Source organism: Condylura cristata, unplaced genomic scaffold (genome assembly GCF_000260355.1).
Source record: "Condylura cristata isolate star-nosed mole 26May11 unplaced genomic scaffold, ConCri1.0 scaffold00018, whole genome shotgun sequence".
NCBI lineage: Eukaryota > Metazoa > Chordata > Mammalia > Eulipotyphla > Talpidae > Condylura > Condylura cristata.
In genome coordinates, this window is record NW_004567119.1 from 4,923,220 (window position 1) to 4,935,936 (window position 12,717).

The following is a 12,717-nucleotide window of genomic DNA, read 5'->3' on the forward strand; positions in this document are numbered from 1 at the left end:
CACTAGGACTCAGATTTTAGGACTCAGAAGATTTTCTCCAGCCGGGCCCCAGGAAGCTGGCGTCCATCTAGCTGACTCTTGGTCCTGCGAATATTCCGAACACCCTGCAGGATCGAGGGCCTCAGCGCCGGCTCGCGGTGAAGGGCGAGGGCAGGTGGCCGCGAGGGAGGGCAGGTGGCGGCGAGGGAGGGCAGGTGGCGGCCCGGGCCAGTGCGGGTGGGAGTCGGAGTAAGGAAGCCCCAGCCGTCCGTGCGTCCTCCGATTCGATCTCTAAAATCCCTTGTAAATAATTAGACGCCAAGAACACTCTGAACAGAAGAGAAGACGCAGGGCTGACTATTACGTAAGAGCCGTTTCAAAACGCGAAGCGCGTTGTGCTCCCGCGTCACCCGCTGCTCTTTCCCGGCCCCCACGAACTGACAAACGCTGTAACCAGGAGCCAGACGGCAGGTGGGGAGCGGGAACCCGGGTCCTGCCCAGCTGCCCCGTGCCGGCGCCCGTGCGTGTCCGTCACGGGGCCCCAGGGGCGCTGCGCCCCCGACACCGCCTCTCAGAGGCCAGGCCCCCGCGGACCCAGGGGGCTGAGCGGCACTCGGGGACCGAGCGGAGGCTGTGACAGGAGCACGAGGGGGGCCGGCCACCCAGGCGCTGCACCCCTCGCTGACCGGCTCCGCGTGGCTCGTCCAGGCCCCTCCTGCTCATGACCCCAAACCACGCTGACTGCGCGGCGGGACCCGAGGTGTCCCGGGCCCAGTCACTTCCCAGCGTCCAGGCTCCACTGGCGTCTTCCCGCCCCGAGGATTTCCCCAAGGCCAGTGCCCCGCCCAGCGCTGAGCACATCTACGATGCCTGACGGCACCTGGGGCCCGGATGATGTGGTTTCGTTAACGTCACGCACGGTACCACCGAGAAGCCCCGCTAGGGCTGAGAAACGTCCAAGGACTGGCTTCCTCCCGTTTCGCTTTAAGTTGTTCTCCAAGAAGCCACCCACCACCTTCAGGGGGGACGGATGTCTCTGGGTGGACACTCGTCGCAGGGCCAGGCTGCCAGTGGCCTCTCAGAGTAGGGAGCACATCGCAACATCAAGTCAAATATGACGTCAGAGAGGAAAACCCACAGGGAGGCTGTGGAAGGCAGCACCCAGCGCTGGCACCCAGGCCGGGCCATGCATCTTCTCAAGGGAATGCTCCTTGAAAATGCAGAGGGTGACGAGTTCGCAGACTATTTGTCTCAGAAAGTTGGCGGGAGTCGCCAGCTGGAAGGCTCAGGTGCTCTGATGGAGCCTGCACAAGCCGCGCCCAGACCGGCGGTGGGTGCAGCAACATCACTGCGCCATGCAGCGCGAGACCCATGTTGGCACTGCCCAGACGGCGCCCTCAGCCAGGCAGTATCCAGGCCCCTTCTGCCTGCCAGCGCGAGGTCTGGCTCCTCCTCCTTTTCTGGGGCTGTGACTTTCCACACAAGCTTATTCCCCTCCAAGCCCATCTTGATTTTGGTGAAGGAGCGTGGATGAGGATCAGATTTCACAGTCATTTTTGGAGATATTTTTCAATGACTTTAAAGGTAGAAACACATGCTGGGATATGTCAGAATCTTAGAGTCCAGTTGAGTAAATGACCAATAACTCGAGTAAATACATACGGCATGGCCCATGACGCACCAGTAAAAATTAAACAAGAGTCCAGGCTTTCGCAGCTTACGTAAAACAAGATAAATTCTCTTCCTTACTGTCAGTACACACATCACTATCTATTCCACTTCTTATCTCTAAATATTTGCCCATAAGAATGTGTTTATTTAGTTAAATAATTGCTTAACAGAATTTCCTGTTAAAAGTTGTTAAAAAAATAATGTATCGCAACTCAAACACTGAGATAAAAGTCACATCTGAGTATCTGATGTATTTTATTGGTTCACATTTATCCTATCTGAGGTTAACACTACTTCGACAGCTTAAAATCATTCTGTAAACAAAATAAAAAAAAAAAACAGCAGCAAAAGCTAAGATAAGAACACAATGGATAATAAAATAAAGGGATGTGTTGAAAGGAATATTCTGAAAAAGCGAAGAAAACATGACCATGATTACGAATTCAAGGAAAAGACAAACACACCATCAACATTTGTAAAAGATAAAATGAAAATAGTAATTAAAAAAAGCAGGAATTCAAAGTGCAGGTGCGCTATTCCCGTTTCACATCCATTCGGGAATCAGAGAGAACAGACTAGTTTTCATAGAAAGTGACAGGTTCTGCTTAAAACACCCAGTTATCTTGCAGGCTTTTTTCTTCTTTTCAGTTTACACAACCTCTACATTGATTTGACTGGAACAATGTTCAGATGTGGTATATAGTAAGATTTCGTGACTCTACAGAGAGTATGGAAATGGTAAAGTTTATGGGTTTATTTTTTGCTTTATTTGCAGTAACAAGAAGCTGAGAATCCATGTCAGAAGCATCTTTAAAAAAAAAAAAATCCCGAGCCTCCTTTTCACTTCTGTTGCCACATTGAGAGTGTGATAGAACATGGTTTCCACTGAATTCTGGTGGCTGATACAAATCATTGGAACAGTTTTGAATGCAAAATGGGCCTGGCCTTTGTCCGAATCGGTCGGTGAAAGTGTGGTTCTGGCATCGCATAAAAATCACCTTGCCCTCTTAATCGTTTAGGACTCTGACGGTCCCCCCCTTAAAGGGGGACATCTGGTTAATGATTTCTGAATAGAGGAATTTATGAAATATTTTTCAAATCTTAAAAAATATTTCCCATGCTCCTTAAAGTGGTGCAGGAGTTACCACAGCGGAGGTGGCCTTTCCCACGTGGGGACATTGCTGGGCCTGTGGCCTCTGGCTTCCCTGCAGTTGATCGACAAAGCCCCAACACTGCAGGCTGCGGCCTTGCCCAGCGGAGCACTACGTTTTACAGCCTGTCTAAGGCCCACAGCCAGCTTCAGGCGCCCGATGCCACGTGTCGGGAGGGCCACCTGGCTTTGGAGCCGGGAGTGAACGCTATGCCGGAGGGCCCCTGCCCCACGGGGTGTTTAACTGTTTCTCCGACAGTTTTCATTGCATTATATTATGAAAACACTGGGCTTCAAGCCGAATACTAATAAATATTTAATTTAAAAGAAAGACCCCCGCGCCCCCCACCCCCAAGAACATAAAAAAGGCCCCGCCCCGCGCCGGGCGGCTCAGCCCGACAGGGCGGAGATCTCGCAGTCACTGGCGGAGGCCAGGGGCTTGCCCATCATGCGGACGTTCTTCGCACTGGTGATGCGGGCCATCATACACACCGGCTTGTCGAAGTACTTGACCAGGGCGGGCTCGGTCAGGAGCGAGGCCAGGAACTGCTCGAAGGTGATGGCCCAGTCCCGGTCCAGGCTGGTGCTGCGGGGCAGCGCAGAGGTGCCCTGGCCGCTGCGCACCAGCACCGTGTCCTCCCCGATGTCCTCACACTGCAGCTTGTCCTCCTCGTGGGAGCCGGCGCTCAGCACCGAGTAGGAGGACATGGAGCTGTCGTCTTTCGTGTCGTCGTCGGAGATGAGCATGGACGAGCAGGCCCCGTTATCCCGGGGTGAGGAGTCCTCCAGCTTAATGTCCTCCATCTGTCCCCCGAGGGAGGGCTCGTCACCCTCGCCCGCCAGGCCGGCCGCCAGGGCCTCCACCGGCTCCACCGTGAAGGGCTGGCCTGGCCCCTTCTTGGGGAAGAGCATGCCGGGCAGGGCCTGCTGGCAGGACGGCCCCCCGCTCTCCTTGGCCGGCTGGGGGGCGAAGAGCTTGCCCACTTCTCCGATCTCCAGCAGGAGGCTGGTCACCGCGGCAGTGGCGTGGTACAGCTCTTGCTCGTTGGGGTCCTCGCTGAACATGTTATACATGGTCTTGCACAGTTCGATAAACTGCCCCTGAGGACACAAAGAACGTGACCTTGGCTGGGGAGCACAGAGGTGGGAGAAGCGGACCTTAAACCATGTGATTTATTCCTCAATAAATTGAAAGTAAACATTCCACAAGATCCAGTTATCCCATTTCTGAGTATTTAGCCAGAAAATACAAAAATACTAATTTGAGGATATTTGCACCCTCATTTTCATCGCAGCACCATCTACAGTAGCCAAGAACTGGAGACAACCTAAGTGCTCATGGACAGATGAGTGGATAAGATGGACGTGGTATATATATATATATATACACACAGTGGAATATGACTCAGCCATGAAAAAGATGAAACCCTGCCATTTTCAGCAACACGGGTGGGCCTGGAGGGATGATGTTTAGTAACAGAAACCAGGCAGAGAACTCACTATATAATTTTGCTTCTAGGAGCTACGGAAACAAAGAGATGAACTAAATGAAACAAAAACAAACTTTTGGGCTGTATGAACAATTACTGGTGAATTGGGGGCAGGGGAGTGTGGGTAAAATGGGAAAAAGTGAATAATGGCATGGTGAAGGATAGATTCGAACTTTTTACTGAACTTAATGTTTTTGTACATCTCAATGAGCACCTATAACATATAACGATAGACTGCTATGTTAATTCCATTAAAAACCAAATATCAGGGCTCCTAAAAGATCCCCCAATGTAGCTTGGGTTGATGTGATCTTTTAAGTCTCTTATTGAGGTTTCCACTTGAAAATTCTCTAACATCCATGCAAGCAGAAAGAATGAAATCCTTAGGTACCCAGCACTTCCAATTAAGGCTGTGCCTTCACTCACTGTTTGAGCCTTTGCTGAGAGCTCTCCGTCAGCCCCAGGCCTCCCCCAGGGTCCGCCCCACACCCCGGCTCACTCTGCCAGCTCTGCTCCACACCCCTCTTCAAGACGTGGGCCTGCATCGCTGGATAGAGGCCTCCTCTCTCCCACCACCCAGTCAGGTCAGCAGTTCCTGGTAGGAGACCAGACCCTTCATCCTGGTAACATGATTTTGTTTTCCCTCCCTTGTTACCTTTCCAGCTCTCTCAGGGAAAAAAATAGGCCAGGTGTGTTTACAGCTGAGCCCTGTGCCTTCACAACATCCCACACATCTTTTAGTTCCCAATCATTTAATGATGAGGACGAGACGTGTGTGCTCCCCAAATTGAGTAATTCCTGGGTGCCAATTTCTTTGAGGAGGCCAAGTCCTTACAGTGAAGCGCATTTTTGATCTACAAAAACCTGGTAAAATCAATCCAAGCAGCTAAGCCACCATTCCCTGTGAGGCACTCCGCTCATCTCAGCCTGCGAAACAGACCCTCAAGGTTTGAAGCGAAGGAACTGGACCGTTCAGCACTTGCCTGATTCAATTTGGGTAAATCCTTTGCATTCTTTGATTTAGATTTATTTTCTGGCGTCCAGAGTCTCAGATAATTGCGATTTTCTTGAGAATTGGCTCTCTTCCCTAAAACCCAAATGTCAAGAATTAAAGCTCAAGTGGCAAAGGTTGAAAAACACGCATGGAGCCAACAGGGAAGCAAACAGAGCGCAAAGCTGTACCTCTGTCCGGCTTCAGGCTGACGGTGACAAAGCCGTCGTCTGCCCCGTGCCTGCTCCTGCTGTCCAGTCCGACCACTGCCAGAAACAGCCAGGAGGAGGAGGAAAATGCTTTATGACATTGCCAGGCACTGAGCTCTGGTGGCAGAAAAACTGCCTCTGGGTAAAGCTGCCTAATGTGACAGGACACACGGAGGCCGAGAGCCCGGCACGGGGAGTTCACCTCAGAGCTGAGGTGAGCAAGTGATTTTTTGAGCTGTGCGTGTGCCCCAAAGATGGCCCGGAATGTACTTCTTTCTGACATCAGATGTTACTAGCTGTCGCTGCTTTATCTGACAACCCTATCTCTGGGGGAAGGGCACCCCTCCCCCAATTCTTGTCCAGGAGTGGGGCTCAGGGTGCACTGGGGGCCCTCAGGGCTGTCGCAGGGCGCTGCCTGGTCTCCCTCCCTTCTCCGCCGTGTTTCCATCTTCACCTTGACGCAGGCAGTCGATTCTCCGCCAGGCGAGCGCCGTGTACAGCCACCTACCGTGTGTGCACTCCGGGGTGATGTCTTCAAAGAAGTACTGAGTTGCTTCGAAGGCGGAATCTGGCTCATCTTGGTCAGAGGAGGGCTCTAGAGAGAGGAGGGAAGGTCACCCTGCGGCCAGGAAGGTGATGGCGGCACCCGTCCGGAAGGCAGTGCATACCCGGAGCGGCACTGCAGCTTCTCAGGCAGCTGGGGGGCTGGGCAGCACGTGCCTCCTGGCCCCAAAGCAGGTTCACCCCATTTCGAACTACCTTCCTTTCAGTGCCTCCCTCTTTCCTCCCCCCCAGTATGTTCCTTCAAAACCTCATCTTTTGGGATATTCCTATGTTCTGTGAAATGATGACACAATTTTTTGAAAATTGTATGCTGTGAAGATTATTCTCACCTCTATGCATCCACCCACCCACCCATCCCCATCCGTCCATCATCCAGGTTTATCTTATCGCTGCCCTTCCTCATTTTTTTTTTTAAAGATTTATTTATTTGTGCATACAGAACTGGGGTACAGGCCAAAGGCTCAGGGGCGGTGAGAGGCTTCACCAGGGACAGAGCGGGGAACAGAACAGGCAGATCGACAAAGTACACTGCTGAGGGGAGCAGCGGGCGGATCAGGAGAGGTCTGCCGCGCCATGTGGTCACCTCCGGGGCAGGCGGGAACTGAACTCATGTGGAAGTGGCTTTAGTCTCTCAGTACTGTGCTTTAACCCGCTGCACCACCAGGGTGGGCCACCTTCCTCATTTTTTTGATGTTTGCTAGATATATCCCAGCTGGGAGGTCACACTTGTTGAGAACTGGACTTGAAACCGAACCCCCGTCCCCACTTGCTTCTGATGGTGGTAAGTGTCCCCCAGACTCAGCAGCTCAGTCTCCTACACCCTCTCGCACCTCCACGCTGCTCCTCCGGCTGCCAGCGCCACTTAGGGTTCTCCTGCAGGCCTGCTATTCCGCTCACACCTGCCTGACCCAGCCTGCTCCCTGCAGAACCAGCACTGCGCACTCGGGAGTGGCGTGGGCAGTCTTGCTCACTTCGTGCTTCGTGAACGGTTTTGTAAATCAAACAGAGGCTCAAAGGTGCTCCCCAAGGCAGATGTCTCAGGCCCTGCCACGCCAGACACTCACGCTACCTTCGCGCTGCTTACCAGGCAAGACGTGCATCTTGTACAGCAGCTTGAGTTTCTCCGTGAGGTCCCCATGGCAGGCAGCACCTGAAACCAGGTAGCACCAGCATGAATGCATCCTGTGAGCAGCAACCCCTCCCTGAAGAGCCTCCCCCCCCCCCAGCCAACACCAAGACGTGTAGGCAGGCGTGAGCAGTCGCTGTGGGGACGTCAGGTGAAGAGTTCACCCGGCCTGCACAGTAACTGCTCTGCCAACGGTGGGCCAATCACTGGGGGCAAATCCCAGGTCCCAGGGACGAGGGAGCCCGAGGGAGCCCCAGGCACCGTCCCCCATCACATCTTCCATGCACGTGCACCCTGACATTCACAGTAGAGCACCTGTCAGGCGAGCAGCTGCTTCACGGCGTCTGACGTGTCTGGAGACTCTGCCCGCCGCAGCTGGCTATACCTCCCGCTAGTCCCGTGCCACCACCTGCCCGCCGAGTCCCAGAGGGACCTCGAGGGACTGACCCAGGGCCTCCCACTGTCCTCACTGCCCTGCCTCCCTTCCCACTCCTGAGGGTCTGGGAGAGCATCTCCCTTGTTGGAGTAGCTGGAACGGAGTGAAATATATTCATCTCGGCCTGTGTGCAGCCTGTCCCGCATTCTTGTTTTTCCTCTTTATGCTTGTGTGAGAGAGTCGTGGGATGCAGGTGTGGGGTACAGGTGTGGGGTGAAGTGCGGGGAGGGGTGAGGTGCGGCAGTGAGTGTGGCTGGCGTCCGTGCTGCTTGCGTGCTGGATGGGGCTTTCTCCCGGCACAACGCAGAGAGGACTTCCATACAGACTGAAAGAGGGCGGGTTTCCCCCTACCCTTTCTTTAAACATTACGAAATGTTCCTACAAAACGGACTTTTACCAGCGCTGAGGCCCCTGTAACGTAGAGGGCACGATCTAATCGCAGCGGTCACGCGAAACAGTTAACGATCCACCCGCAGACGCTCGCATGCGCCCTCTGCCCAGGAACCCGGCGCGGAGCCCGGGTGCAGGGAGGGCGTTGCGGGTGGGGTGCCCACGCTTCCCTTCAAGCTCATGCAGAAACGCCACGCCCTTACTGAGCCCCGAGACAAACTCTCGGAAGTTGATCAGAGAGTCTCCGTTTTCATCCAGCAGCTGGAACAGGCGGGAGGCCAGCACGTCCGAGTGGGCACCACACGCCCAGGGGAAGAGCAGGGCAAACATGCCCTTGAACTGGTCCAGGTCGACGCGGTACTGCTCCAGGTAGGGCAGGCTGGGGTCGTGGCGCTCCAGCGCGTTGCTGCTCCCGCCCCAGTAGCAGCTGGTCAGATGCTCGGCCTGCAGAACAGGCGGGAGGCGGTCGGGGACTCGCGTGGCAAGGCCCGGGGGGGCCGCCCGCCAGGCCTCTGGGGGCAGCGGCTGGCTACTCCTTGCTCTCTGGGCTTGAGTTTTCCGCCTCGACCCACCTCCCCCACGGAGGGCCCCTCCAGCGAGCCCCTGAGCAGCGGGGCGGCGCGAGGAAGCACCCCAGGGCACGGCTAACGTGGGCAATTACAAGTTGCCAGAACGTCAGGCGGAATTTAGACCCGACTGACACCATTCCAATGGGAGTAGTAAAGGGACGTTTTCCCAGGAAACAGCTGCAAAGACTGGAGTGGGAGAGCGCGCAACGTCGACTCCAATGACCTGCAGCGTTTGTTTCTGCACTGAGCTCTCCACTGTGTGCCTGAGCCCCAGCCTCCTGCTGGGTGTGCTGAGGTAAGCGATTCCTTAACAGCCAGACGAAAACAAAAATTGGATCATTAACCTGAGCTCACCCTCCTGCATCTACACAAACCTACTTCAAAGCTCACCTTGAAAAGGGCGTACAGTTCTTCTAGCTCGTCGATGGAAAAGGAAGTTTCTGTCACAATGGTCCGCACCTGCGGACAGCAAACACGATGCATTTCACAAACTCAGCGGTGCCCGATCAGAAAGTCCCTGATTTTCTTCTTCTTTTCTATCCGTCTGTCCAGTCTGACTGGGGCAGGCGTGGCGGGAGGAGGGCGAGCAGCCGCTCCTCTGGACTCACCACGTTGCGCTTCGTGGTGTCCTCCAGCGTCTGGATCACCTTCAGCCTCTGCTTGAACCGCATGTGCTCGATCAGATCTGCCCGGATGGTTCCAAATTTCTGGAAAGGAGCAAGCGGGCATTTCTGAGGGGTCTGCTATGGCACTCGGGGCGGGGCGGGGCTGCGTCTGCAGGAGCGAGACACAGTGCGGACCCGAGGGCTTCCTGTCACAGGAGCAGGCACCCTGGAGTCACCCGTGTCCTCGCAGGAACTCTGCGTCAAAGCCGCTCAACACCCACAAAACAGGACGCTCGCAGGTGTGCTGGTGGACGGACTACACTCAGCACATGAACGAGTCTCCCACAAATCAACGGTCTCACCCAGAAGACCTGGGCGGGAGGGGCCGGGCGCGCCGGCCGAGCGCCCTGCTCCCCTCCTTTTCTCCACGGCCCCTTCTGTGAAAGTTGGCGAACAAGGAGTAAGAAATGGAGGAAGGGTGATGTTGCGGGCATGGCGTCCTGGCGGCCCATAAGCACACACGGGGCCCGCAGCAACCTGCTGTGCTGGATTCAGGGCTCGACCTGGGCCTGGAGGGCCGGGAGGCGTCCTCCCCCGGCCCTGCTTTACGAGGACCCCCAGGACACTGGCCCTTCCCTAGCACGGCAGACGGGAGCCCTGTGTCTCGGGCAGAAGAGGGCTGTCTTGTCTACTTCGGAGGAGACCCGAGGACCTGGGTGGGGACAGAAGGGGGATCCCCAGGCCCGCTCCCAACAGCCCTCCTAAACCCGCCTGCGTTGACTCTGCTCCTACTTGACCAGGCTACAGAGCGGGCGCCAGCCACGGCCAGCAGGCCAGCGCTCGCCTGCCATCCGCGCGGTGCCTGGCCCAGAGCCTTGGGCCTCACCGAGCGTCCGGCTCTGGACCTGCAGCTGCTCGTCCTGGACACCGTCTCTCAGAAAGCAAGAGCAAGCAGCACCCCGAGAGGTGGCCATGCAGCGCGTGGACGCGGCCGGCCCGAGAGCCCCCCCTCGGCCGGGAAGCGGACCCACCTCGTAGGAGGTTCTGATGAGCCTGAAGATGTCCACCTCGGGGTAGGGCTCCACGTCGTCGCTGAGCAGGGAGTGCAGGTGGGGGATGGGCGGCAGCGTGCTGTCTTTGTTGGTCACGCTGTCCAGATACCTGGAGACCGGGGTGCGGACCGCAGTCACGGAGGCGGGCCTGAGCCCTCCCTGCCGATCCCGGCCAGCTCCTGCCAACCCCGCGCTTTACAACCAAAGGGAGAATTGCCTTCAGATCGGGACGAAAGTCCTTTAGCCTCTAACGATGTGGCACGTGAGACTACATCCCCAGGCTCGCAAGAAGTGGGCATCATCATGCCCACCAGCCCAGGAACCCGCAAGGAAGGTGGGCTGAGCACACGGGGAGACCCCAAAAGGCCTCAGAGGGGGGCTGCGCCCCACCTGCCCAGGACGGTCATGGCCTCCCCGTCGTCCTTGCAGTTCAGCAGCTTGTCCACGTTGGCATCCAGCACGGCCAGAGCCAGCTGGAAAATCACTTTGATTCCTTCATAGAAGAAGCAGTCGACGACCACGACCGCGCTCTCGAAGGGCATCACGCTGAGGAACAGGGTGAGGAACCAGGACAGGGAGATGGTGGAGATGACGCCCAGGTCCTGCATGCAGTCATACAGCTGCGGGACGTGGTCTCGCGCCAGCTCCTCGAACACGCCCTGGTCCACCAGGGCACCTGTGGCACGGGAGGGGGGAGGGGTCAGCCTGCCCCCCACGGGCCTCCCCCCGGGCGCCCCCACGGGCCTCTGCCTTCTCTAGAACTCAGGCCCTGAGCAGGCCCTGGCAGCTGCCTTCCTCCGGGAACAGAGAGCACCAACGCATCCGTGGTCGACTCTGGCAACTGAAAGCTCTGAATCTACAGATGAAAGCCAGAGGCTGCCATCGCCCCCAGCCCCCCTCAAACGATGCCATTTCTGAGATCGGGGCCTTATGGTTCCTTGCTATGTAAACCGAACTCAAACAGCTGCTGGAACAGTCGCGCGGTGAAATCTGCTGACTCCTCACTTGGAGCGTCTCATAAGCTATCTCAGATCACTGAGACGCTCATCTCGGGCGACACCGTGCTTTCCCACTTTGGACAAGTGGGACAGTCTGGAACCCCAGTGGGGACTGGGAGTGGTGTCAGCTGGTATTGGGGCTCCGGAAGCGCGCCCGGCGAGGCGGGCCGTCGGGGGCGGTGCCCCACCTACCCACGACTCTGGTGTTGTAGTAGTCGGGAAGCATGCGCTCGCACAGCGCCACCAGCAGCCAGAAGGCCTCCTCCTCCTTGGCATAGAGCAGCAGCACTGACGTGACAATATTCATGGCCTGAAACAAGTGAAAGAGGAAGTCCCCAAGTCAGCCTTCACTTATAAGACGTGTCCTTAACCCAAACAAGATGGCCGAACTTGCCCCACGGAGGCAGTAAGCTTCTGCAGAAGGGCGGACGGATAAATACAGAAAGGTGTCGCAAGCCACACACACACATCCTCCTGAGTTTTGCCTCGTTTATAATGTTTTAAAGATGGAAAACCTCTTCATTCTGAGCTTGTAACTATTAGGGTCTTCCTGAAGCCCTAGAGTCACCAGGAGCTGAACTCTGCCTCCAGGCTAAGGCTCAAACTTTGCCCACAGACTGTCTGGCAAAGCTTTTAACCTGCCTGAAACTGGATGTTTTAATCCTCAACTCAGTGAAGTAAATCTTTTCTTTTTAACCCTCCACTATGTTTCTCTAACCAAATACCTGTGGCTTGAGGCTCATTCAGAGGACAAAGAGGCCTTTCAAAGGTGGACCCAGCACCCACGACTGCATCTGGAGGAGAATAGCGTGATGGTAACAGTGACTGAACTTCTAACGTGACTACTTTATTAAACGATAATATCAGCTAGCTCCTAACCACTCAAGGCTCAACTACTTCAACAGTCCTCTTAATTAAAAAGATGAAGATCAAAAGATGAAAGTGAACACCACTATTGTAGAAGCCAACTAGCTCCTGGACTTTGTTTGATATTGTAGGAACAGTAACTGTTCATCAGACGTCTACAATAATAAATGTCAACCAAGAACTTTGCGCTAATAGGTGCCTTCTACGTCTGACTTGGTATTTTCCCAAGTGAAGTCATTAAAGTCCCACTTGCGGAGAAGCCTGCTGGCTCTAGCTGGTGCTGATGGTCACAGGCCGCTGCTTAGTCATTCCACAAGGCCAGTTCTGACCACCTGTAACAGGACTCAACGGAGGGGGACCCCCGGGGACAAGTATCATAGGATTTAGATGCTGGTGCCGGAGAGGGAGAATGAGGATGTAAAGATTAATTTATCGATTTGGGGGTATATTTAACTAAGTGCTAACAAATAGATAAAAGTTACAGGTGGTAGGCCCTCCCTGGTGGCGCAGCGGGTTAAAGCACAGCACTGAGAATCTAAAACCGCTTCCGCATGAGTTCGATTCCCGCCTGCCCCGGAGGTGACCACATGGCGCGGCAGACCTCTCCTGACCCGCCCGCT

General features: G+C 55.5%; 1 protein-coding gene across 1 annotated transcript in view; it reads right to left on the reverse strand.

The window, feature by feature from the left end:
* Positions 1 to 1,888: 1,888 nt before the first annotated feature.
* The window catches only part of TBC1D9 (TBC1 domain family, member 9 (with GRAM domain)), a 19,509-nt gene continuing 8,680 nt past the window's right edge, over positions 1,889 to 12,717 (reverse strand). Inside the window, exons 7-17 of the mRNA XM_012726871.1 lie at positions 11,423 to 11,540; positions 10,623 to 10,908; positions 10,212 to 10,341; positions 9,184 to 9,282; positions 8,966 to 9,034; positions 8,210 to 8,450; positions 7,139 to 7,204; positions 5,999 to 6,085; positions 5,473 to 5,547; positions 5,274 to 5,377; positions 1,889 to 3,901 (exon numbers count right to left, since the gene is read on the reverse strand). Coding sequence (XP_012582325.1) covers positions 3,191 to 3,901; positions 5,274 to 5,377; positions 5,473 to 5,547; positions 5,999 to 6,085; positions 7,139 to 7,204; positions 8,210 to 8,450; positions 8,966 to 9,034; positions 9,184 to 9,282; positions 10,212 to 10,341; positions 10,623 to 10,908; positions 11,423 to 11,540 — 1,986 coding nt within the window. The 3' untranslated portion in view covers positions 1,889 to 3,190. The remainder of the gene's footprint in view (positions 3,902 to 5,273; positions 5,378 to 5,472; positions 5,548 to 5,998; positions 6,086 to 7,138; positions 7,205 to 8,209; positions 8,451 to 8,965; positions 9,035 to 9,183; positions 9,283 to 10,211; positions 10,342 to 10,622; positions 10,909 to 11,422; positions 11,541 to 12,717) is intronic.